We start from the raw sequence: 25,048 nt of genomic DNA on the forward strand, positions 1-25,048 counted from the left end.
TCTCCCGCGATGTCCATGTCTGCAAAACATTTTCCTACTGTTGCCCAGTCCTTTGACTCTCTTCCCTCCCCATTTCCTTCGGACTTGTAACTCCACCGAAAACAGCAGCAACTTCCCCAGGAACCATCTCCCAAGAGAACTTGTTCAGAATAGAGGCTATTTCTCAGGTCTCACAACAAACCACTAATGAAGTGGAGATGCTGCTCCCTATTCCAAACACCTTCTTACAAGGTGGTATGGTGAATAAAGCCAAGATGAAGCTCCCAGAGTCACGCAGGCCCTTTTCTCCAGACCTCCACCCCTTATCTGTAATATGGGCTGTATTCATTTACTTCTTTTCTGGAGCTGCACCTTGTCTAGCATTTGCCAGCCACAATGCTGGTGCCTGGGATGCAAACCAAAGTCAGGGGTGTCTCACCCTGTGAGACGGTGAGCTCACAGTCAGGCTTTTGCTTGCTGATCTTTTTGCATGCAAATCTCCATCAGTGTGTGACTGCTATCCCTTTGGATTTATAAGTCCAGTTTTGCAGATAAGCAATCTGAGCTTTGCAGCCATCTGATAACTTACCAATGCTTAGCACTCCCTCATCCCCCCCAAAGGGCACTCTACAAATGTAGTTTGAATAAATGAATGGATGAAAATAAATGGGTGGATAATAAGTAATAAATGAACGAACAGATGGATGAATGACTCATAACTTACAAGTGGCAAAGCTGGGTTTGAACCCCAGTTCTACCCAACTCCATTGGTTGCAGGACACATTGTCCCCCTTTGGCCAAACTATCTCAGCTCTTACTCCAGCAGGAGTGAGCCTTGCAGTGTAAACATCTTGGAGTCCAGCCCAACCCCTCCCCAGAGACCTGGGCACAGGGACTCAGCAGATCCCCCGTATCCCAAGAGGTGTCTTGGTCAACAGAGCAGCAAATCTGCATCCAGAATCTTTCATTTCATATTGTAATGATGATTATTTGCTAAGCTTCAAGACATAAATAATTTATTTGGATAATCCCCATCCGAGTGACACTTTCCTAATGAAATGTCTTAGTTTGGAGGAGAATGTGTTCATTATGAGAAGGTCCCCTTTGTCGCCAGGGCACTGAGAGATAACAGAAACCAGCAGGTGCTTTGTGAAATCTATTTGGCAGTTTCGGGGCCTCTGGCAGCCATCCGGGCCTCATCATCATCAGAATATCAGTGACAGATATGTATTTTACAAAGCCTGTGTCATTCCTTTGTCAGAGCCACAAGCAGCCCGCCGCCTTCGTGGTCACCCAGCACCCTCTACCCAACACCGTAGCAGACTTCTGGAGGCTGGTCTTTGATTACAACTGTTCCTCTGTGGTGATGCTCAACGAGATGGACACTGCCCAGGTAGGAGGAGACTCAGAAGCTGCCCTAGGTGGGTCTAGGTGGGTCAGGGGAGCTTCTTTTTAAAAGCTGTAGACATGGAGGCAGCAATAGGTTCTATCTTGCTGTTGGGTACCATGAAAACCTGCTCTGCTATGCACAGAGACAAAAAAATCTGCTACCTTAAGACCCACAGCAGTGACTCCCCCTGAGTTTTGTCCACCAATGTTCATCCCTACCAGGGAAAGACTTAGACTTTCTTTACACCCCAGGCACTGGTTAGAGTCTTGCTTTAAATCACAGAGATCTCGCAGAGGCAGGAAGCCACCTCTCTGTCATGAGCACCTGCCACTTTGAGGAATACCTGGCACCTGGCCGCTCTGCCATGCAACTTGTACTGGCAGAGCCTGGAGCTTGGGTCCAGGAGTTTTAATCCATGGACTACCACACAGAAGCCTGGTTTTATGCCTCTGTCCCTCTGGGTCTGGCATCTCCAGGCATCATGTGCCTACAACACATCTCCACACTGACGTTACAGGACACATTATCTTTGGGCAGTTTCCGGAGCCTCCATAGCAGAACAGTGATTCTGGAGTTGAGGAGATCAAAATGTTTTTTGAGCTGGATATGGTGGCACATGCTTGTAATCTCAGTGCTTAGGAGACTGAGACAGGAGGATTGCAGGTTCGAAGCCAGCCTCAATAACTTAGTGAGGTCCTCTGCAACTTAGTGAGAACCTGTTTCAAAATAAAAAAATTAAAATAAAATAGGGGGCTAGAAGTGTAACTTAGAAGTAGAATGCCCCTAGGTTCCTTTTCCAGTACCACAAAAAGGAAAAAAAAGATTTTTGAATTTTTGAAAAACCACTCTTTCTCTGCCTTGAAGTCAGAGTAAGTCGACACACTCCTATAGAAGTACTGGCCTTCAGCAGGCCCATGGATGAGAATAAAACAGTTCTCAAATGGGTCTGAGCTGTAGTCTCAGCCTCCAGGAGCTCACAGTCTTACTACAGAGACAGATGAGCAAGCTGTGCCAACCTCGCTAGGCCAAGCTATGATGGAGGTCAGGGGTGGAGTGTTGGCAGAAAGGAGGAACAATTTGTTCTGCCTAGAAGGTAAGGGTAGACTTCAAAAACAAGGTGCTTTGACTTTGAATAAGACAGGAGAGATTGGGCTGATGGAGGTAAACTAGCCAGAAGAAGCATGCCAAGCAGAGGGAGCACCAGGGGCCAAGGAAAGAGAGGGGTGGGTTCATGTAGGCTTGTTTGCAGAAAAGCTTTTGCTCCAGCATAGCTGGCGCTCAGGGTCTGTCTAAGGGAGAATAGCAGGATGAGTCTGGGAAAGGCAGCAGGACCAGCTTGCAAAAAGCTTCCCAAGTCGGGCTCAAGAGCTCAGGCCTTGGATTGTAGCACTGTAAGCATCAGAAAAAAAGCTTCCTGCAAATCCAGTGTATGAAGAGGTATGATCAAGAGCTGGTCATATTGATACAGGAGGCAGCAACTTGGGGTTCCACCCACACTGGTCTTTCATCTTCTCTTGGTGACTCTCAGAGAGAATCCCGAAGTTTCTAGGAGCACAGAAAGAAAACCCTTCTTATGCTGGGTGGGGTGGCACATGCCTATAATTTCAGTACTTGAGAGACTGAGATCGGAGGAGCGCAGGTTCACAGCCAGCCTCGGCCACTTAGTGAGACCCTTCGTAACATAGTGAGAGACCTTGTTTTAAAATAAAAAATAAGCTGGGTGTGGTGGCGCACGCTTGTAATCCCCCCACTTGGGAGGCGGAGACAGGAGGATCGTGCTGGTTCGAAACCAGCCTTGCTGGCTTAAAAGACCCTGTTTCCAAATAAAAAGTATAAAATAGGTCTGGGAGTGTAGCACAGAGGTAGAAGGGCTTCCAGGAACCCAAGTACCACAAATAACTTAATAAATAAATAAATAAATAAGGGTGCAAGTGTAACTCAGAGGTAGGATACTCCTGGGTTCAATCCCAAGTATCACAAAAATGCTGGCAGGCAGGCAGGCAGGCAGGCCTTCCTGTCCAATGGGAAGAGATTCTGTAGAACTCAACCAAGGAGGGGCAGAGCCAGAGCTCTTGATAGAAAGTGGAGTCTAGCGACTGTGTGGTAATGCACACCTGTAATCTCAGTTCTGGGCTGAGACAGGAGTATCACAGGTTCAAGGCAAGACTCGACTTGCCTTAATGAGACCTCATTTCAAGATAAAAATAAAATAGAGCTGGATATGTGACTTAGAGGTAGAATGTTTTTGAGTTCAATCCCCAGTAACAGGAAGGAAGGAAGGAAGGAAGGAAGGAAGGAAGGAAGGAAAGAAAGGGAGGAATAAATGACTAGAGAGGAAGGAAAGGAAAAAAAGAAGGAAGGAAGGTTGGGTATAGGACCAAAGAAGAGAGAAGGCTCGAGCACAAGCCCAGAAACCACATATTGGAGAAGAAAACGTCATGAGTGTGCAGAAAACGAATGAGAGATCTGAGCAAGGAAATGGCCAGGAGGCAGGAAAATTGGAACTAGATGTGAAAATATGTCCAGAGTCTAAGTCCACAAGGTTCAGGAAGCATTCACACATGGGATGATGGGACTGGGAAGAAAAGGTCACAGATGGTGTCAGGTGTCTAATCTGGGCGATCAAGCATCTGGGGACTCATCTAGCCAAAATGAAGAGGTGAGGAGATAGGGGAGGCAGAGGGAAGAGTGGGGAAGGAAGGGGTGAAAGTGGATGTGAGAGGCATTCAGGAGAGACCCCTTTCTTTTACACGATCCACATTTGTTGAGCATCTGCTGTTGCTATTGGAAGCTATTGTAGGCAGTTAGAATGCATCCGTGAGCGAAAGACAAGGTGAGCGAGAAGGTGCCCGTCTCTCATGCACTTTCAATTCTAAACAGAGAAAATAAACAATGAATGCTCTGTAATGCATTTAATCGTGTTAAGAGGTAGCAGAGGGATGGCAAAACACAAATGAGGGGACAGCGTAGTGGAGATCGGAAGGCTGGGTCTGGGGCACAGGATGCACTGTAATAGGGCTATCAAGGCAGGCCCTATGAGAGAAGAATATTGAACACAGACTTGAAGGAGGTGAGAGAGAAATCTGTGTGCCTGTCCCAGGTAGAGGGAAAAACTTGTACCCAGGCCACATCATGGACATGTACCTGTGGCCACTGAGCAGCATCAAAGTGTCTGCTAGGGCAGATTGAGAGTTCAGAGAGTGAACAGGGCAGGTCATGGGGGACCCTGGAGGTCATAGGAAAAATGTGGGATTTCACTCTTCTAGAAAGAGGGAGCTGATAACAGACTAGAAGCATAGTTGTAGTATAATCTGTCTCCTTTTTATTTTCATTTTATTTTTTGCAATTTACATTTTTATACTTTTATTGGTGCAATGTAATTATACGTCAGAGTGAGAGCCAAAGGAATACAAACGTATATGAACACATCGCTTGGTGTATTTCAACCATAAGTTCCTTCCTGGTCCCCCCCCCCGCCCCCCGCCATACGTGTTAGTGAGATTGGTACTGAAACCATCTTGTAAGAATGTAATTTTATTTGGACAGTTCCCTCCCTCAATTCTCATATGTTCCCTCCTCACCTTCCTCCCCAAGATCCTTTCCAGTGTTTGACTGGTTGCTTTCTTTTTACAAGCATCCCTCTAGCTGCTGGGTCAAGAATAGACTCTTGGTAGGGAAGGGGTAGGGTGGCTGCTGAGGGTGGAAGCAGAGAGAATGGAGAAGAGGCTTCTGTTGTATATTCATGACAGGTGACCAGGGTGGTGGCAATGGCACAGGTTCTGGACAATATATCCTGATGTTCATACCAACAAATATCCTGATGGGTTGCATATGGAATGTAAAAGAAAAAGAGGAATCAAGGGCAGCTCCAAAGGATCTGAACAGCAGAAAGGTGGAAACTGAAATAACTAGGAAAGTAAATGAATGTCCATCATCAAACAGTTCAGCAGAGGTCTAGAATCAGAAACCATCATCACCTATTCTTTTGCCTCAAGAAGTAAAACAGAAAACACCTCCAAGAGGCAGAAGTAAAGCAGAACCCATCAAAGCTAGTTTGTTCCTCTCTTTCTCCAACATCCTTTTTAACAAAACTGGAGCTCGGGCACAGAAGAGTTTCTAAGAATGCTTCTTACTTTGGGACATACAGGCTCAAGGTCATTGGCTCCATCTCCCCCTTTTAGGACAGGTCCTGAAAGAAGAAAGGATCCTTCAGCCCCAGATGTTGGTACAGCCTTTGAGAACTGAGTCTCTAAATGCAAAAACATCAGGCTCCAAAGCGCCCTGAAGTTGGCTGCCATATGCAGCTGGCAAGCATCTCTGAGATCGACAGATGAATAGAGTACTTATTGATATAAATATCATCACCGCAGCAGCTGGGCGCCTTGTGAAAATAAACAATGACACAGCGTGAGCATCAGAAAAGCCAAGCTCGGCACCTGGAAGGGCGGATCTTTGAAGTGGCATCAGCATTTGTCCGCCAGCATACTCCTGCCAAGGCAGCTCACAGCTCTGGCCAGCCCAGCAACATGGACAGCCCTGCTTGGGTATGAGCATCACTAGATTGTTCCTGAGAGGACTGTACTACATCCCGTGGACCATTCGGGCTCATGTTGCGGGTTGGGCAAGCTACTTATAGTTTGCAGCAAAATAAGGACAAGAAGAGGATGTGCGTTCTCATAGTGCTGCATTTTCCAGCACTGCTGTCCAAATCCATCTGCCTCCACTCAGAATCCTACACGACTTCATTCCATCATCATCCCCAGCCACAAATATTCTGTTTCCCATAGTGGCTGCTGTTCAAAGATAATTATGATCAATGAGGACTCATGATGAAGACTTGCAAATTTCTGCCTTCAACTCTAGATATTTTTCTAACTTGTTAGAGCTCTAAAACCCCATGGCTAGATTAGTAGGGCAAAGTTCTAGAATGGTAACAACCAGCAAAAGACAATGTGACACTCCAGACCCATCACAAAGAAACCTTGAAAACACACCCAATAGCATTGACAAAGTTTCTAGATCCAGACACCAGAAAGAAGCCCGCCATAGTGTTCAGAAAGGTCAAGAGATGCTTTAGGCCAGCCACAGGGTCGACCATGTGGTAGACAGAACCGTGGCTTCCCAAAAATGTCTGCATCCTAATCCTATGGACATATTATTTTACTTGGTTAAAAAATAAAAGAAGTCAAGCCAGGCATGGTGTAACATGCCTGGAATCCCAGTACTCAGATAGGCTGAAACAGCAGGATTACAGGTTCAAGGGCTAGTCTCAGCAACTTAATGAGACTCTGTTTCAAAATGAAAAATAAAATAGAGATGGGGATGTAGCTCAGGGGTAGAATGATCCTACTTTCAGTCCCCAATATGACAGACAGACAGACAGACAGACAGAAGATGCATTGAAGTTAAGGATCTTTCAATATGGAGATTAGTTTGGATTACCCAAGCAGGCCTACTGTGAAGGAGGGAGGGAGGGAAAGAGAGGGGGGGGAGGGAGATATGCAGGTAGGACAGTTTGTGAGTGGTATGACAGCTGAGGAATGCAGGCACTGTCTGGAGGCCAGAAGAGGCCAGGTTTGGGTTCCCTCCTGGAGAGCCCAGCAGGGAAGGCAACTGTGTGCCAGGATCTGGATCATGACTCCGAGACATTTCAGAATTCTGACTCCAGAGCTGCAAGATCATAAATTTGTGTTGTTTTAAGCCATCGAGTGTGCAGTGATTCATTACAGCAACCACAGAGAAAAGGAAAACAGAAATTCATACCCAGAGGAGTAGGCATCAGAGCAGAGTGCTAGGCTGAGATGAAGATAAAAACCAGAGTGGATATTGACACTCTGGTTGACATTGGCCCTGGAAGTGGTTTGAGCTGGAGAAGTCTATGTCATAATCAGAGCCCAAAGTCAGAAGCATCAGGAGCTATGAGGAAGTGGGATGCGGAGAGTCTTGCAGGAGGAAGAGATCCACGTCATCCACACAGGCAGTGTTGCCAACCCAGAGAGACGTCTTTCAAAGGTAAAGAACCACTTGCAAGCTGGGTGTGCTGGCGCATGCCTATAATCCCAGTACATAGGAGGCTAAGACAGGAGGATCTCAAGTTTGAGACCAGCCTCAGCAACTTAGCAAGACTCTCAGTAATCTAGCAAGACCCTGTTTCAAAAAATAAAATAAGAACTGGGGGTATAGCTCGGAGGTGTCCATCTCAAGTAACACACACACACACACACACACACACACACACACACACACACACAGAACCACATTTCCTGGGCCTCACTAATCAATCATTTATCCATCAACATGCATTTACCAATAGCCTACCCTGCACCAGGCACAGACCGAGACATGACACAGGACAAAAGAAGCACCCCAAACTCACCCCTGGAGTAGCATTCTGGCACAGGGACATCCACTTTCCAGGCTCTCTTTTGCATCAGGCAGGGCGAGCTCATCCTTAGCCAGAAGTGGCAGAGCCAGATCCTGGAGCAGCAGCACCAAGTGGGCCAGGGAGCAGAAGGGATGGAGGGGGATCTGGCATCCAAGGACATTCCACTCTCCCCCCAAGCTCTCTGGACAGCTATGGGGTTCCAGCAGGAAATGACCACCCGGCCCTCTTGCAGTCCTGTCTGGGGGTCAGTGAGACATGGGCTCCCTTTGGTTGTTTCCACATCAGAGCCAGTGCTTCAGCTTTCCTCGAATGTTGTTGACTGATTGTATTGGTTACACTTGGAGTCTCCCCTGAGTTTTTCATTATTTTACTTATGAATTCTAGGAAGCTCTCTTTATCTCATTTAAGTCCTAGAGATTTTATAATCCCATTTTCCTCCAAATGCCTTTCAATCTCCCATGCCCTCTCACCAAGATCCACTCTTGAAAGCTTGTTTTTCCCAAACTGTACTCACTAAGTGATGATGAGTTACTTTCCTTATATTTTCCATGGGGTGTAACTATCTCACTGAACCATCTGCAGAACTGACATAGTGAGATGTCCAAAGTCAGAGACATGGGGTCGGTCCTCCGCTTTGGGAAAGATGTTGGTGATAACTCATTGGCCTCTCCTGCTGACTTTGCAGACCCCACTTTAAAATCCACTTGTTTCACATCACATATCGGGAAACTGAGGCTTGAGCGGGGAAGGAATTTTAATATGGTCACAAAGCTGCTCACTGACTTCACCTCAAGACCGCCTGCCAGGGAAGATGAAGATATCTGCAAACATTTAATGACAGATTCCCAGGCTACCTGGGGGCCGAATTGTCATGGATCTGCTGGTACCCAGGTGTACAGAGAAAGTGGAATGCATCTTTATTTTAGAACAAACTAGAGCCTATAGCTTATGTAAAAGCTGAATTGTCCATTCCCCCTCCAGAAAGCTCAGGTGATGTGAATCCAGGGTGCAAGGTGGGTCCAAGGCTAAGGGGAAAACACTGATGTATTTCCCTGAATGTGAGGATGCCGTGAAGTGAGAGATTCAAGCCCTTCCTCCTGCCAGAAGAAAAGCAGGGAGGTATTTCAGAGATGTCTTCTTCTGTCGTTGCGCCTGCGGGGCAAAAGGCAAGCACCGATGTCCCCATATGCATCTCATCATGTGAAAACTAATCCCAGTATGCTCATAACACACAGAGAATTCCCAGCTCTGCGTCTCAGCTGGCCTCAGGTCTGACTCTGTAAGGGGCTGGCTGCATCTCTCTCTGGCCCTACTGGAATAATGGGGATAACAGCAGAATAGGAATCCTGGGGTCAAGAGACCTGAGTTCTATCCTGCCAGTTATGTACTATACTGCCCTGGGCCAGTTTCTTAACTCCTCCAAATCTCAGTGTCATCCTCTGGCAGATGAGCATAAGACCCACAACAACAGAATTCTACACAGCCATAAAGAAGAGCAAAAGTATGTTGTTCTCAGGAAAATGGATGGGATAAGAGAGTGTAGTGTGTGAGAGTATCATAGAAAGTGAAGAGGCATATGTTTTCTTTCATATGCAGAAGCTAGGGAGGAAGTGGGATACAAGAGAGACCCCAGATAAAGGAGAAGAAACTCCAGCAGGAGAATGGAGGAAGTTCTAGGGGATGGAGGTGGGGTATGAAGAGGAATTGGATGAAGGAATCACTTGCATTGATGCTATGTACAAAATTATCCATGCAAATCTCAGTATCACATAGAGGGAAGAGGAGTGGGTTGGGAGCCAGGGGAAAGTTCACCAAGCACTGTGTGCATGTATGTCCTTATCGCTCTGACCTCCATTATGATGTGTGATTGCAATGCACCAAGAAAAGTACATTTTTAAAAAGAGAGAGAGGTTAGCATAACCCAGATGTCAGCCAAGGCCCTTCTATCTTTAAGGATTTAAATGAAATTTGCTCTGTTTCTTATTCCTCATTCTATGGAAAAAACCAGAGTCTACACCCTAGATTTGAGAGAATAAAGGGACCCTTTTCTGATCTTCACTTCCAAGTTCTAGCCGGGGCTTCAATGAGGCCAGTAAGGGGCTCACATCCCAGTAACGGTGTGACTGAAGGTCGAACGTTACACATCCTATTTCTTAAACTTTGCCCTGCCTCCTCTACTGGACCACTACAGCACACCTTCCCCAAACCCATCACCAAACCACTTTCTTCCCATCTGCTTCCTCTCCCTCTCTTCACAGTTCTTCCACACCCTTTCCAAAGGGTACCCCATATTTAGTTATTTATTTATTATTTATTTATTTATTTATTATTTTGGTGGTACTGGGGTTCCTAGAATCCCTTCTACCTCCAGGCTACACTCCCAGACTTACTTTATACTTTTTTTATTTTTGGAAACAGGGTCTCCTAAGCCAGGGCGGCTGGCTTCGAACCTGCGTGATCCTCCTATCTCCGCCTCCCAAGTGCGGGGATTGCAAGCGTGCGCCACCACACCCAGCAAGGTTACCCCATTTTTCAGCTGCAAAATTCAGCTGAGTCCTGACCCCTGAGTTTTGCCTCTCACCTTACCACACTCCAGTAGCTATCGCCCTAAACCCCCACCCTTGTTGCCAGACACAAACTCAGATTCAGCTGTTTGAAGAGTAAGCTTCCACTTGCCACATGGAGATTGCATCACTGCTCTTGAGGCTGCCAAGAGGCTGAGGAGGGGCGTAGGAGAACGAGCTTTCATTACCTCTGTCTGTGTGTCTTTCTCCCTGCCCCTGGCAGGGAGAACCCACAGTCTGTCTGTCATAACTGGCCAGTGTCAAAGCCAATTATAGATTTTTATATTATCCTTTTAAAGGAATTTTATAACCACTGATCTGAATTTTAAAACCAATTCAGATGACTCTTTTTATATTTCTCTCTTTAAAATACTAATTCGCTTCACCTTTAGGTGGCCCGGGATTGATTTTCCTCCTGTATGAATCACAAGGACCTGGATAGACAGAGTCTTTTTATTTCTGAAGCTATGATATTACTTAGCCTTTCCATTTTATCAAAGTATTTTTTAATTAACAAAAGGCATAACTAAGGTGCTCTGAAATAGGCTTTCAAATTGTTTTTTTCCAAAAATAGGCCCATCTGCTAGTTTTCATTCAACTCATCAGAGCATGTTTATTCCAGCGACTAACAAGCTTTCTGATTCCATCAGCAAGATAAAGATGTTTAACGAGGGAAGCTACCTTGCATTTGTTATATCTCACGCATGAACTTGCACCCCAAAGGACATCTTTTCATGGTCCAAACAGCAATGGAGATCACTAGGCGGGATAATGGGCAGCAACTGTTCCAGGGCTGCACAAGCAGGCTTCTCCACTTCTGGTTGGTTTACTTCATTCTGACAATTAATAGCAGAAGCCCTCCACTTTTCTGGAAGAAGTGTGGCCATTTCTAAGTCCTCAAAACACCTGGCTTGGCTTCCCTACCCAGGTGTGGCCAGCACCCCACCTGTGTACACCCACAGTGGGGAGGCCCTTCCTGTGGCCAACAGCATCCTCCCCAGATGATTAAAATAGGGACAGGGGACACCAGGAGATGAGGGGAGAAATGAGCTGATCCAGGCTAAAGAACATGAGTCTATAGTTGCAGACAACAAACTCCAGGTTTTGTCAACTGAAGAATAAAATAGCAAGATTGCATTTAATATGCGTAGCCTCACAGTCAGCTAGATCCTTGTGGCCTTAGAGAACCAAGTTGGCATCCTCGTACCCCTGCTTCCAGAGTCTTAAGAATCCTAAGGCTCCTTTCTCCAAGAGTTCCATATACTGGTGATGCACACACCCAGGGCTTGGCTCCTCTGTTCACATATGCCATCTTTATTTCATCCCTGTGTCACTCAGGGAGCAAAGCTCAGTTCCTCGCTGGTTTCCTCAAGAAATCTATGGGCATTCATCACAGGACATGCTGCTTGGAATTTATGGAATAGTTAGTGGGTTTAGAAAGGGCTCACATGCTACATCGAGTCACCTTCCACCTTTCATGGTTTCTACTATGTTCTAAGTCTTCCTCTTTTATTTTCTGAGGCCCTTTGAAGAATAACTTACAATTCTCTCTCCTCTGACATGCATAGAAGTGTATCTTCTCTACAGGACCCTTCTGGTCTCCACGGCTACCCAAAGTTGACCCATGAGGAATTTTCTCAACAAGGGCAGTCAGTCCGTTGGATATTATCCTAAAGATAAATTTTTATGAGGATGAGACAGTGGATAGGGGAAATTCTGTTCCCTTTATCTGTCTTATTTTGAGTAACCTTTCCCACACTGTCTAATAATCATAGCTCACGTGCACTGAGTGCTTAATAGATGCAGTCTTTGCACTAGGAGAAATTAAAATTGACAACCACTCATGAGATTGGGAGAAGCTAAAAGGATTTGGCCCAGTGGGTCAGCTAGAAAGTGACCGAGCTGGGATTTGAACCCAGGGCACTCCAACCAGGAACTCCAGTGCATTTTCTCACCCTTTGCTATGCTACATGCATAAGGCCAACTTGATGGCTGTTGTTCAGGTACAGCAACTCACTTGGACACGAGGATGATCTTGAGCTAAATCAGAGAGGACATTTTTTGCTGAAGAGAATCTTTTCTGAGCCTCAAAGGGTCACTGAGAATAGGAAATGTAGCTTGCTAACACCCCCTTCCCATTTCTTGCTCTCATTTCCTGTGGCTACATTATATGCAAGGTTCTGGGCTATAGGGAGAGCCTGATGCTCCTTGGCAGCTCAAACCTACATCTGCCCACACATCACCCAGCTGAATGTCACCCACACTACTGCTGCTGTGGCCTCACGAATTAGGGAACTCGAGTGAAAGGCCGACTCCGATTTCAGATTAGCAGAACCCTGCAGCTTTCCCCAACCCTCTGGGCATTATGGGAGAGTGACCTGGAAAATCAAATGCAGAGAAGTGTCCCAAAATACAAGAGTTTTGTTTGAGGTATCGTAGACCCTATTAGCTAGAGAAATTGGTCTGGAAATCTTATTAAAAGAGACAAATCATTCCACATTCTCTTCAGACTGAAAATATTGGGGGGTAATAGACTTTCCCAGGGCTTCAGCTCCATGCACCTCCTGTCAGGATCACAGACAGACTCTGGCAAGGCTAAGTTCAATGCAGGTGATAAAGGCAATTATTTTTTTAAATGGATAGTTCTGATTAATTCCAATTTCTCTGGCCAGCCACTGACTTATCTGCACCAGTACCTCATCATTGTGAAGGTTGTGAGGCAGAAGAGCCAATGGCAAAGAGAAATGAAGTTCAAATTGGGGATCTGTCACTATTGCACAGCTCAGCAATAGCAGCAGCAGCAGACTGGCCAGCTGTGGAGGCCCCTGCAACCAGCCCCCCCCCTCCCTCACTCACACCTCCTTCCTCGGATGCTCCCTTAACCCCGATAGAGATGCTGGAAGGAAAGGCACCATTGCCTTGGGCAACTTAACCTTGCTACTTACTTATGAGGGCTGATAAGAAGAATCCTTCCAAAATATAGACAGATAGTTCTTGACTTACAATGGCTTGACTTGGAAGTTTCTGACTTTGCAATGCTGTAGAAACATTCAGTAGAAACCACACATTCAGTAGAAACCACACTTCCAGTTTGGGATTTGGATCTGTTCCTCAGACAGTGATAGGCAGCATGAGATGCCCTGTTGCTGGGCAGCGGCAGTGAGCTCCCATCAGCCACTGGGAAATTAGAGGAAACAATGGATGCTCTGCAGTACGTGGTACTGGGTTGCTAAGCCACGATGTCGGTAGAGAAGATTATTAGGTGCATTTTTTATTTCGGCTATTTTCAACTTACAATGAATGGATGGGGCTATAACCTCATCATATGTCAAGGAACATACGTATAATTGTAATGATAAAGTGGCAATGATGATACAGTAATTGAATTACCAATATAATAATAATTATTTGCAATATCAAACATGTGCTTACCCCATGCCTGTACTGTGCTAAGGGCTTTATTTACATGGATTATCTCCTTTATCCTCAGAAAAAAAATCCTACAAAGCAGGAGGTGTAGACTTTTTCTGTCAAGTGCCAGACAGAAAATATTATAGGCTTCTGAGACGACATGGTTTCTGTCAGAACTATTCAATTCTGCGGTTGCAGGATGACAGCAATAACTGACAATAGTAAACAAGTCAGCATAGCTGTGTTTCAATAAAACTTTATTTACAAAGCTATTGACTCTGGCCTTTGGGCCACAGTACACTGATCATTGCTCTAAGTCAATGAGTTTATGCCTAAGCTAAGAATATTGGGCCTCCACAGTTATGAAGACAAGAGATGTGATCCCCCTCTTCCTCTCTGCTCTTCCCCTCTAGCTGTAGCTCTGGAGGAGGAAGAAAATAAGACACACTTCAGCATGTGATTCCCCAGGGTAAACCGTCAGAAGCCACCTCTCCCCTCCGGGAACACCCTGCCCCAGGTGTCACTGAGCTTCCGTGGTCACTCTGTCTATCTAGCTCCTTGTCTGCATATTTGCTGTGGGCCACTGATGAGAGACTCAATCCCAGACAGCTCACAGAAGCCCTTATGGGTCTTCACGAGTTTCAGCTATATCATCTGGGCCACTCTCAGATGGTCTTTAGATCATGTGACTTCTGCCAAGGCCAGGGTGGTCCAGTCTCAGCCCTCTTCTGTCTACATTCCAAATCTCAGCTCTCCTATGGGGCCAGTAGACCTGGGCAGACCATCTTAGTACTCCTAGGAATTTGAGGAAGCATACTTTGCCCCTCCACAGCCACATGCCCTGCACCCCAATATTCTTTCCCCAACTAAAGTCATCGGGCAGCTCAGCAGACACAGAAGATGAGGTACCCAGCTTTGCTTTGAGATGACACCCATCAACAGCAATTTATCATCTTAGACCAGGGTATCTCAATATCTGCACTGCTGATATTTGGGGCCAAATAACTCCTGGGAGAGCCATCCTGTGCATTGTGGGATGTTTAGCAGCATCCCGGCCTCTAATCACTAGGTGTCCATAGTAGTCCCCAGGTGCGACAATGGAAAATGTCAGCAGACTTTGACAGATGGACCCTAGGGGGCAAAACAGCCTCTGGCTAAAAACCACTGTCTTAGAAGGAGGGACAACCATTGCCTATTGCTCCCAACTATAAATTCAAATTCCCAATTCCAGAAAATTAAAAGGACCATCAGCAAGATCTGTCAACACCAGGTGACTTTCCTTATGACACAAAGGAAGCATACTTATCTCCAGTTTACATATGAGAAAAACCAAGGTCTAAGACACAAAACCAATAAGCAACGGAGCCTGGATATGGACCCAAGACTCCGAGATGCCAGAGCACGTATTCTTAAGCACTAGTCATGATCTGATTGTGAGTGAATGAATGCAGCAGTAATTTTCCTGGAATGGAAGAAAGTGCGCCAATGATTTTCATGGCGGAAAGAAAACCACATTTTACCTGCAGCAACATTACAAGGCAGATATTATACTCTCCATTTTACAGATGAGGAGACTGTGCTATAGCAAGCCTACCAAATGGTTTGAAATCACCATATCAATGATCTTTATATTGGGGATTAAACCTAGGGCCATTCTACCTCTGAGCTACACCTCTAACCCTATTTTATTTTTTAATTTTGAAACGGAGTCTCACTAAGTTGATGAGGCCCTTGCTAAGTGGCTGAGGCTGTTCTTAAACCTGTCATCCTCCCGTCTCAGCCTCCTAAGTACTAGGATAACTGGCATGCACCACCATACCTGGCTTGGCAAAGATTTTTAAGACCAGCATTTCTCTGTTTGGAGCCTTGACAATTTAATACCAAAAATGTGAGCAACCAAACCGGGCGTGGTAGCGCACGCTTGTAATCCCCACTCTTGGGAGGCTGAGACAGGAAGATCACACAAGTTTGAAGCCAGCCTCAGCTACTTAATGGGGCTCTCAGCAACTTAGTGAGACCCTGTTTCCAAATAAAAAATAAAATAGGTCTAGGAGTATAGCCCGGAGGTAGAAAGCCTCTGGGTTCCACCCCCAGTAGTACAAAAAAAAAAAAAAAAGTGACCAACCACTTCCCAGTGGGGAAGCTGTGAGTCTCTTTTTCTACACAGTACTCTGCCTCTCTGGCTAGTGGGTCCTGCCAGTAATAAGAAGGGGTTAGTGATAAATGACACCGATGCCACCTCCCATTGTCCTTGGCCTCCTTCTGTGACCTCTTCTTTGGTCCCAGCTCTGCATGCAATACTGGCCTGAGAAGACCTCTGGCTGCTACGGGCCCATCCAGGTGGAGTTCGTCTCTGCAGACATCGACGAGGATATCATCCACAGGATATTCCGCATCTGTAACATGGCTCGGGTAAGTGTGTGGCCGCCATTGCCTGCTGCACCCGTTTCTTGGAACAGATGGAGGTGCCAGGAAAGAATGCCGCACAGCCAGCCAAGTCTGTGTGACACTCTCCTGGTAAGCTGTTCCTTGGGGAAGTGATGCCACTGCCGATTCCGGCTCCAGCTCCAGCAGCAGTGGCTCCGACGCAGATGCGAGGAACGACACCCAGCCTGCCATCTGCCTGTTTCCTCATGCACTTGTGCGTATAGACAAAACTTCCCAGACATGAGCCCTTCTCTACTGTGCTGTACTGTATTGGCACCCTTGGGTGCAGCCTTCGATTGGAGCCTGTAAGCTTTGTGCTAGGCCCTGGAGATGAAAAATAGTTGCTTTCATAAGGATATTGGCTGGCCAAGCGGAGGCATGTCGGAAAGGAAGAGGCAGATTCATCATCTGAAATGGTGGCTAACTGTTGGTCTCCACTGGGAGCTCAGGGTGAACAGAACTCAGTTTCTATCCTCAGAGTTCACTATTTAATGAGGATCTGTTCAGACATATAAAACTCAAGGAGAGAGAAAGAGAAATAGACATAGAGAGAGGATAGATATAAATAGATGATAGATGATAGATTAGATGATAGATTAAATGATAGATGATAGATATAGATGAAAAATATAATAGATGATAGATGATAGACAGATATATAGATATGATAGATTATAGATAGATTAGATGATAGATAGATGATATAGACAGATCTTATCAAATAGAGTTGGGGAAGATATTCCTATAGAAAGGGAGATTGAAATTGGGTTTTGGAAATCGAGAAGGAGTTTTCCAGGCAGAAAGGAAAGGAGAATCAATGTGCATAAAAGTATAGAGGGAGGTATGGGAATCGTCTGTGGCTCCCTCCATGATGACATGGTTTAGACCCCAGTTAGACTGTGCTGCAACCCTAGGGTATCCAGATGTCTTACATCCTCAAGCATCCCAACACAGCATCCCTAGCAGGCTCTCCGTTTCAGCCACAGGATGGGTATCGTATAGTCCAGCACCTCCAGTACATCGGCTGGCCTGCCTACCGGGACACGCCCCCCTCCAAGCGCTCTCTGCTCAAAGTGGTCCGACGGCTGGAGAAGTGGCAGGAACAGTATGACGGGCGGGAGGGACGCACCGTGGTCCACTGCCTGTGAGTATGATGGAGTCTTCAGAACAATGGGGGAACAGGTGACAGAACATGCCTGAGGGTGCCATCAGCCGCACACACTGGTTCTGGGCACATCAGCTCAATCGCCTCTCAGCATTCCCAAAGCCAAAAAACAACATTTTCAAAGGAAATGCAATATTTTAATAAACTGCTGTCACCAGTTGTCCTCAACTATTGTTAGATGACACATTATTGATGCAAAACCCGAAGGGGGGACCACTCCCCAGAGGCCCCTGTATACAGGTGAGGTAGGATATGTGTCCTGCTAATCAAGAGAGAGCTCAAGACAAAGTGGGGCCTGCTTGCTGCTGGCCAGAGCCTCCTTTATTTCCTGAAGAAGAAAAAGCATTAAGTTAGCTTATGTCACACTTAAAATGAATCTCATCATTCCATCTGTGAGGAGGATACTATCGTTTTATAGAGAGAAAAATCAAGCATGAACAGGTGAGAGGTCAGAGAGCTGAGACAGGAGCGGTGCTGGCCATTCCCTGGGCTCTAAGTTAGGGCGCCATCCACTGACCCACACTGCCTCTGAGAAAACCAAAGGACCCACCCTCTGTGCTGCCTCCCGGGACAGCTCATGCTACATGCTTAGTGAAAACACAGGGACATGGGGAGTGTGAGGAGAAGATGCTCCCCTGAGGGGCCACGGTGGATGTGCAGGCCCTGGGAACCCTGTTTCCCAGGGACACAGAGGACTCAAGTCTAGTGTTCATATCTTCAGTACTGGCGTAAACTGAGGCCTTTACTTTCTTACAAGAGTCACAGCCCAAACAGACCCCATTGCCATTATGCTAGATAGAGGGCAAGACACTAGAAGACTGAGGATAACAACTGCACAGCATCAAGAAAATCACTGAATCGTGTGATCCTCAGTTTGCTCATCTGTCCATTGGGTATGTTGAATTAGTTCATCTTTATACTCTGTAGTGCTTTGGCATGGGCCTGGAGAACATTATGTTAAGTGAGATTTGCCAGTCACAGAAAGTGAACGGTCATATGTTTTCTCTCTTTTGTGGAAGCCAGGGAGCAATCAGGATTCAAGAGACTACAGATAATGGAAGAGAAACTCCAGGGGAGCTGGGGAGGTGGTGGTGGTCGAGGGGAAGATGAATTAATGAAGGAAACACTTTAATTGATATGATGTACATGTGTGAGCATACCAATGCCGATTTCAATATCATCTATGGGGGAGGGAAGGGGTGGAAAACAATAATAATAAAAAAGAAGACAAAGACAGAGTATCTGCCAATATGGAGATCAACAATATCCTGGCACCAAATGGGCGAATGTGGTAAGTAAAGTTCCTCAAAAAGACCAGGTGTGGTGACACACACCTGTAATCCCAGCACATGCGAGGCTGAAACAAGAGGATCACAGATCAAGATCAGCCTCATCAAGGTAGTGAGGCCCTCTGCAACTTAGTGAGACCCTGTTTCCAAATAAAAAATAAAATAGCGCTGGGGGTGTAGCTCAGAAGTAGAATGTCCCTGGGTTCAACCCCAGGGACACACACACACACACAAACACACACACACACACACACACACACACACAAATAAATACATACATACATAAAATAAGATTACTCAAAAGGAAAAGCATCATAGTCTACCGTAGGGATAAAAAGAGACCACAGAGAAGGATTCTGAGAAGATCTCTGAGCCATAACAGCTCTGTATGGAATGCTTGATTCTCAGTCATTCATTTTTGCTTCTTAGAACTTAACATGATTTGGGATGAGGTGGCTGAGAGGGGCTCCCTCTTTAAAACGTGATAATATAGAACATCTGAACCAAAGTCTTCTCCTTTTTGGAATAATTATTTCTGGAGCAAGTGAAGGCATTAATAACATCTCACTGACCTCAAAATTGAGTTCAGTCTTTTCAAAACCCAGCTGGTTGTTGGCTCTTTCAAATAAGCAGGGCACACACACACACACACACACACACACACACATCAGCAAAGGCAGAGCTTTAAAGTTACACATACACATGCACCACTCAGATCCTAAGAGCCACCACCTGCAGCAAAACATCTTCCCAAGAGCTACACATCTGAAGAATGGAATCCAGAGGGATGGAATCCAGAGGGAGGATGTTTGGTGCGCTGTGTCGAGTTGATGAGTGACCTCAGCCTCTCCAAGCTGGCTCTGCCCACTTACCAGAAACTGGCAACTGGTTCCCTGCTAACTAACCCTTGCTCCTTCCAGTTCCCTCCCCATATGCAAGTGTCCCCCTCATCTGCACAGGGACAGCTTTCCAGAGTCCCATTCTGCCAGACACAGACACCTGAATCCATCTTCTCAACTCTTCTTCTTTGACTCTGCTGTTCATGCTTTAGAAAGACCCCTCCTTCCTAGAAACCCTTCCCAATCTCTTGGGTTTTCTCTTTAGCCTGCTCTTTTTGCAGGATTGCCTTTTGATCCATGTCTCCCATAAGCCAAGGTGACTAGTACTTCAAACCATAGGAAAGCAAAAGAGTGTCGTGCCAACAGAGACCTGGGCATCATACCAGTTACTGAAATGCAGGCATCAGCCAGTGAAGGGAGGAGAGCCATCTGTACTTGAAACATCTGGCTGTTGGGTATCCTGTAGATAAAACATCTGGAAGATTGACTGGATGCCTTGGTTTCCGTCCAGATGTTCTTTAGACACAGACCATTACATGAAATCATTAGCTACTCTTGGCAACATGCCCAGGAGTTCAGAATCAGGTAGATTCCTAACGGGACTTTCTCAAAAGAGTTTGGAGGGGGTGTTCCATGAAGATGATTTATGGAGCTTTACAAAGCAGGTGTAACAGAGAGATGGCCCTGCCAAGAGCACTCCATCCCTACACTCCCAATCAGTACAATCCTGATTAAATGAGGTTTTCTCAGGACATAACCTTCTAGGCCCACAATACCAAGCCTGGACTGGCTAATCCTAGGACATCCTTAGTGAATCTTTAGTGGATTGGAAGAAATGGTAGGAAAATCACCTATAACCTTGCATTGTCTTTATTGAGTATGGAAGTAGAACCAGAGCATCCTTTTGGACAGAGACACGACCCACAAAGACACAACAGCATCCCATCCTGGGAGTTTGGGTCAGTGTGCCATGGATAACTATAACATACCCATGGAATCAAGATGTCTAACTAAACCTTCAAAACTCATCCAGCCCAACCCTTCCATTACATGAATGGGAAACTGGGGGCCTAAGCAGGGGAAATGACTTGCCCACCATTGGAGAAGTTTCACGGCACAAGTGAGACTCAAACCAAAGCTCCTGACGGAGGCTAAAACTTTCTTCACCACCTTACCTTGCATTTGCCAAGACAGCTGCCCCACACTGCTGCAAAGTGTCTTTAAGATTGGCAGGTGCTGGAGCAGGATGGGGGGTACCCAGGGATGTGGCTCACCTCTTCCCTCTGTGTTTAGAAATGGAGGAGGCCGCAGTGGAACCTTCTGCGCCATCTGCAGTGTGTGTGAGATGATCCAGCAACAGAACATCATTGATGTGTTCCACATCGTGAAAACGTTGCGGAACAACAAATCCAACATGGTTGAGACCCTGGTGAGTGTCCCAAGAACTGGTCTCCAGCCAGGTTCCCTGGTCTTGTCTTGAAGAAAATGGCATCACATAGTGAGAACCTTCAGCAGTTGGGCGCTTAGCAAACACCTATAGTCTATACCTTTTGCATATGCTGCTCTCTGCCCCATATCTCCACCTACAAACCCCACTGACTTCTCTCTCCTGCAAGATAATATAAATATTAATCCTGGTATACCTGCTTTGCTTTACTTTCCGCCCCTTCCTTTAGAAAACATTACCAATTCAGGCTTCAAGGAAAAGATTCTGGATTCACCATGTGTGAATTCTGTTCCCAGTTCAGTCCAAACCTTTTCTAATTCACGTATGCTAATTTTTTACAGTACAAAGTGTTTAACGAGGGCACTGTAGGGAAAAGAGGGTAAAATGAGTGGGAAGGCAGAGCCCCAGATGAGCAGACCTGGTACAGTGGTGGAGACAGGGTAGACAAAAGGCACTTTCATAGAAGAGTCTTTCAACCTACTCCATGTGTGATCTTACTCCACATCAGATCTTACTCAGAACGTGGTCCACAGACCACAGCGTCACCTGGGAGTTTGTAAGAATCACAGAATCTTCAGCCTCGCTCCCAATTTACTGAATCAGAATCTACATTTTTAAAAGTATATTGAAGCACTGTAATTATGCTATAGGGCCCAGAATCTACTTTATTTATTTATTTATTTATTTATTTATTTATTTATTTATTGGTACTGGGAATGGAATCCAGGGGTTTTCTACCTCCTGGATATACTCCCAGACCTATTTTTATATTTTATTAGAAACAGGGTCTCACTAAGTTGCTGAAAGCCTCACTAAGTAGCTGAGGCTGGCTTTGAACCTGTGCGATCCTCCTGTCTCAGCCTCCCAAGCGCTGGGATTACAAGCGTGCGCCACCACACCCAGCAGAATCTACAGTTTTAACAGATATTCCTAAGTGTTCTGCACATAGGTTATAAGCTGAGTAAAACTGGTGTGCAGAAACGGAAAAGAAAGGTCATGGAGCCAGACATGGTGGTGTACGCTTGTAATCCCAGTATTCGAGAGGCTGAGCCCAGAGGATTGCTGTTTGTGGACAGCCTCAGCTACTTAGTGAGGCTCTTTGGAACTCAGTGAGTCTCTGTTTCAAAATAAAGAATAAAAAATTGGGCTGGGGTGTAGCTCAGAGGTAGAATTCCCCTGGGTTTCATCCCTAGTACGGCAAAAAAAAAAAAAAAAGAAAGAAAAAGAAAAGAGAAAGGACAAGGGGCTGGGGCTGAGCTCAGTGGTAGAGTGCTTGCCAAGCATGCCTAAGACCTCAGGCTTGATTCCCAGCGCACTGCAGGAAGAATAGAAGGGAGGGAGGGAATGATCTTAGCTAGGCATTTTAAGAAAGCTAGGGTAGCAGTAGAGATCAAGACAGTGAGATATGGGTAATAGTGAGGTGACTTTCAGTAGAAATGTAGATAAAGTTTCCTCTAAAATCTACACCTCTAATCTAATGCATTTTTTTCTCTCTCCCTTTCATCTCCCTCCTGTCTCCTTTTCTCCTTTGTCTCTCCTCCTTTCAGGAACAGTATAAATTTGTATATGAGGTGGCACTGGAATATTTAAGCTCCTTTTAGCCCAGTGGGATGGGGAGACCTGCCAGAGTCCAGAGGCTGTTGTGGCTGAGCCCCCTTTTCTGTGAATGGCAATGACTGGGCTCAGGGGCTCAGCGGTGGCACCCCTGCCCAACTCCAACAAGAAGACTGGTGGTCCTATGCTCTGCAGTGGCTCTGCACCTTCCGAGGGATGGTCTGTGGCTATGGGATGCTGCGCCCATGGGCCCAGGCTTCTCTTCCATGCTGACCAACCACAGCTTTGGGCCCCACAGAAGTAGCGCACCCACAAGCAAGGCCCTGGACTTCTGGTTCCCAGATCTCTTGCTTTCATTCTCCCCGAGTTTGTGAATCTCATGGCAAGCCAACTGTGTGGGTGCTGGAGAGTGGGAGGCTGGCCACCACCTTCCTCGCCCTCCTTCTTTGGAAAGTGTGGGAGATAAGGGTTCTTCTCCTCAGTGCTCTTATGGAAAAAGATTAGAGTTTGGAAGTCACTGCTCTGGTGTCCCCTGAAATCTCCATCAGGGTCCTCAGGTGACAGACACCTGCCAAGCTATTATCTTGGGGTGTCCCTTAGGCCACAACAGAGGAGCCCCTCTGCCCTTACACCTAGCCTGTGTGAGGCTTGGCCCATCACTGTTCTGTACCCCTCTCCCAGGCCAGGCCTTGACCTTCTTCTGCTCAATGGCCAGCCAGCTGTGCCCACTGTACATTGATAAAGGTTTCCTTTGGTTTTTGTGGTCTATAAGAGGGAGTAGAACTGCAAGGAATATAGATGTCCCTCATCTTTGCAAAAGTGACCACCAGCCTGGGGGAGGGCTCTGTCTGGCCTGTCTAATGTAAGACCTGTGTCACCTGGGCAGTATTTTCCTTTAGGAGGGACAAATAAGATATGATTTGATTATTTTCCCAAGTGTGTGTGAAAAGAAATTTTCTTTTGAGAGTATAAAAATCTTAGTCTCTTATGTCAGAAAAAATATATATAGGGTAGATTTTGAATGTACAGCTGTGTGACACATCTCTTGGGCCTGTTTTGTTTCCTGGCTGTGTCCTTCAAAGGTCTTACCCTGGGAGAGCACAGAGCCTTTGAGCAATGGAAGATGGGGTGGTCAGAAGATAGTTTCTGGTTTGTTGGGGTAGTTAGAGTATAATCTTTGTGCACAATTTGGATCTCTAAATTTGAACTCTTTCCTAGAGAAATCCAGCCACTATCTTGAAAAAGGCCATTGGGGACCCAGTTCATGCTTTGGTTTAAAATAGGTCCAGGGGATTAGGCCTGGGGCTCTGGGGCTTGCCCCAAGTATAGATAAGTCAAGGAAAAGGAGCCAACATTTGTTAGGCATCTACTGTATGCCAAGTGTCATGCCTGGAACTTTCCAGGCATGATGACATCTCACACAGTCCTCAGCACCTCCACCCCCAGCAGGGGGTCATTATCATCTCCATTTTACATTTGAGGAAACCCAGGCACCTTCCTCAAGGATAAAATCCTGAGTTCCCAAAATGCAGGTCATGGTCATAGAATGTCTCTGTACTATTTTCTTTCTACCTTCTCAGCTAAGCAATTCCTTTATGGAGGAAAACCAAGGCTAGAAACTTCTGAACAGAGAACTCCACAAATGGAAATTTAATTCTTTCTTTCTGATGCCAGTTCTTCTGGGAAGCCCCAAATTTCAGATATATTTTAGTAACTCATTCCAGGCTCCCCAGGAAAGCTAGTCTTATCTAATTTCTTCTTCATGAAAACAATTCTCATGCTCCCTCAGGCTACCACGAAACCATCCAGGAAGTACTCTCTACCTTGGTCTATGGTGCTTAGGCACAATTTCTGGCAAGCTGAGATCTAGGAAGCTCTGTCTTGCTGGTCTAGCCCCAAGCAGGGTACAAGGGGCACAGAATTCAATGCACACAGCTCTTACCCTTAAGTGCTTGCTATATACCGGGGGATGTGGTCTTCAGGTGCAATAGCAGCACAGCCTAAGCATGAGAAAGACCCCAGGCTTCCTGTGGCTTCCTAGAGGAAGTAACATCCATTCCAGCTGCAACTCAACAGGCAGAAAAGGGAAGCAAAGGGAACTCAAGCCAAGGAGTTGGAATGCTGAAGAGATGTGCCCAAGCATCTGGAAGGACAGAGGCAGGAGTCCAGCCCTGCTGGAGCATAACAGGACAGGGAAGTGACAGCCAGTAAGCCAGGGTCAGGAACACATGTCCCACTAAGGGTGTAGACATTGCCCTGAAGGCAATGAGAAACCAATGGAGCTTTTTGTTTATGCATCCAGCCTAGAGAGGGAGAGGGCTCCCTCAGGACCAGCAGGGCCACCTTTTCTTCTTTCATCAGACACTGTGAAAACACTCCCTTAAGCCTGTACTTTTTAATATCATATATATGTGTCTGTCTGCACCTTATTTTGTTGCTGGAACAAAATATGCAGTGGATCATGAGACTCGGCTCCTGTGAGAAGCCCAGAGTCTCTGCTTTACTATGAAACGGAGTCTACAAGCCTGGGCTCCAAGCGCACCAGGGCAGGACATGAAAGGAGCCCAGAGAAGCCACTTCATTGGCATGGGCTCTGAG

General features: G+C 46.1%; 1 protein-coding gene across 8 annotated transcripts in view; it reads left to right on the forward strand.

Annotated features, from left to right (window-relative positions):
- The window catches only part of PTPRT (protein tyrosine phosphatase receptor type T), a gene marked incomplete at both ends in the record, with an annotated part of 1,183,313 nt that extends 1,160,816 nt beyond the window's left edge, over positions 1 to 22,497 (forward strand). For all 8 annotated transcript variants that reach the window (XM_080716374.1, XM_080716373.1, XM_080716375.1 and 5 more), the window contains 5 exons: positions 1,241 to 1,372; positions 16,016 to 16,141; positions 17,137 to 17,300; positions 20,743 to 20,878; positions 22,444 to 22,497. In XM_080716374.1, the coding sequence (XP_080572500.1) occupies positions 1,241 to 1,372; positions 16,016 to 16,141; positions 17,137 to 17,300; positions 20,743 to 20,878; positions 22,444 to 22,497 (612 nt within the window). The remainder of the gene's footprint in view (positions 1 to 1,240; positions 1,373 to 16,015; positions 16,142 to 17,136; positions 17,301 to 20,742; positions 20,879 to 22,443) is intronic.
- Positions 22,498 to 25,048: the final 2,551 nt, after the last annotated feature.

Source organism: Muscardinus avellanarius (assembly GCF_963383645.1).
Source record: "Muscardinus avellanarius genome assembly, chromosome: 19".
In the NCBI taxonomy this organism is placed as follows: domain Eukaryota; kingdom Metazoa; phylum Chordata; class Mammalia; order Rodentia; family Gliridae; genus Muscardinus; species Muscardinus avellanarius.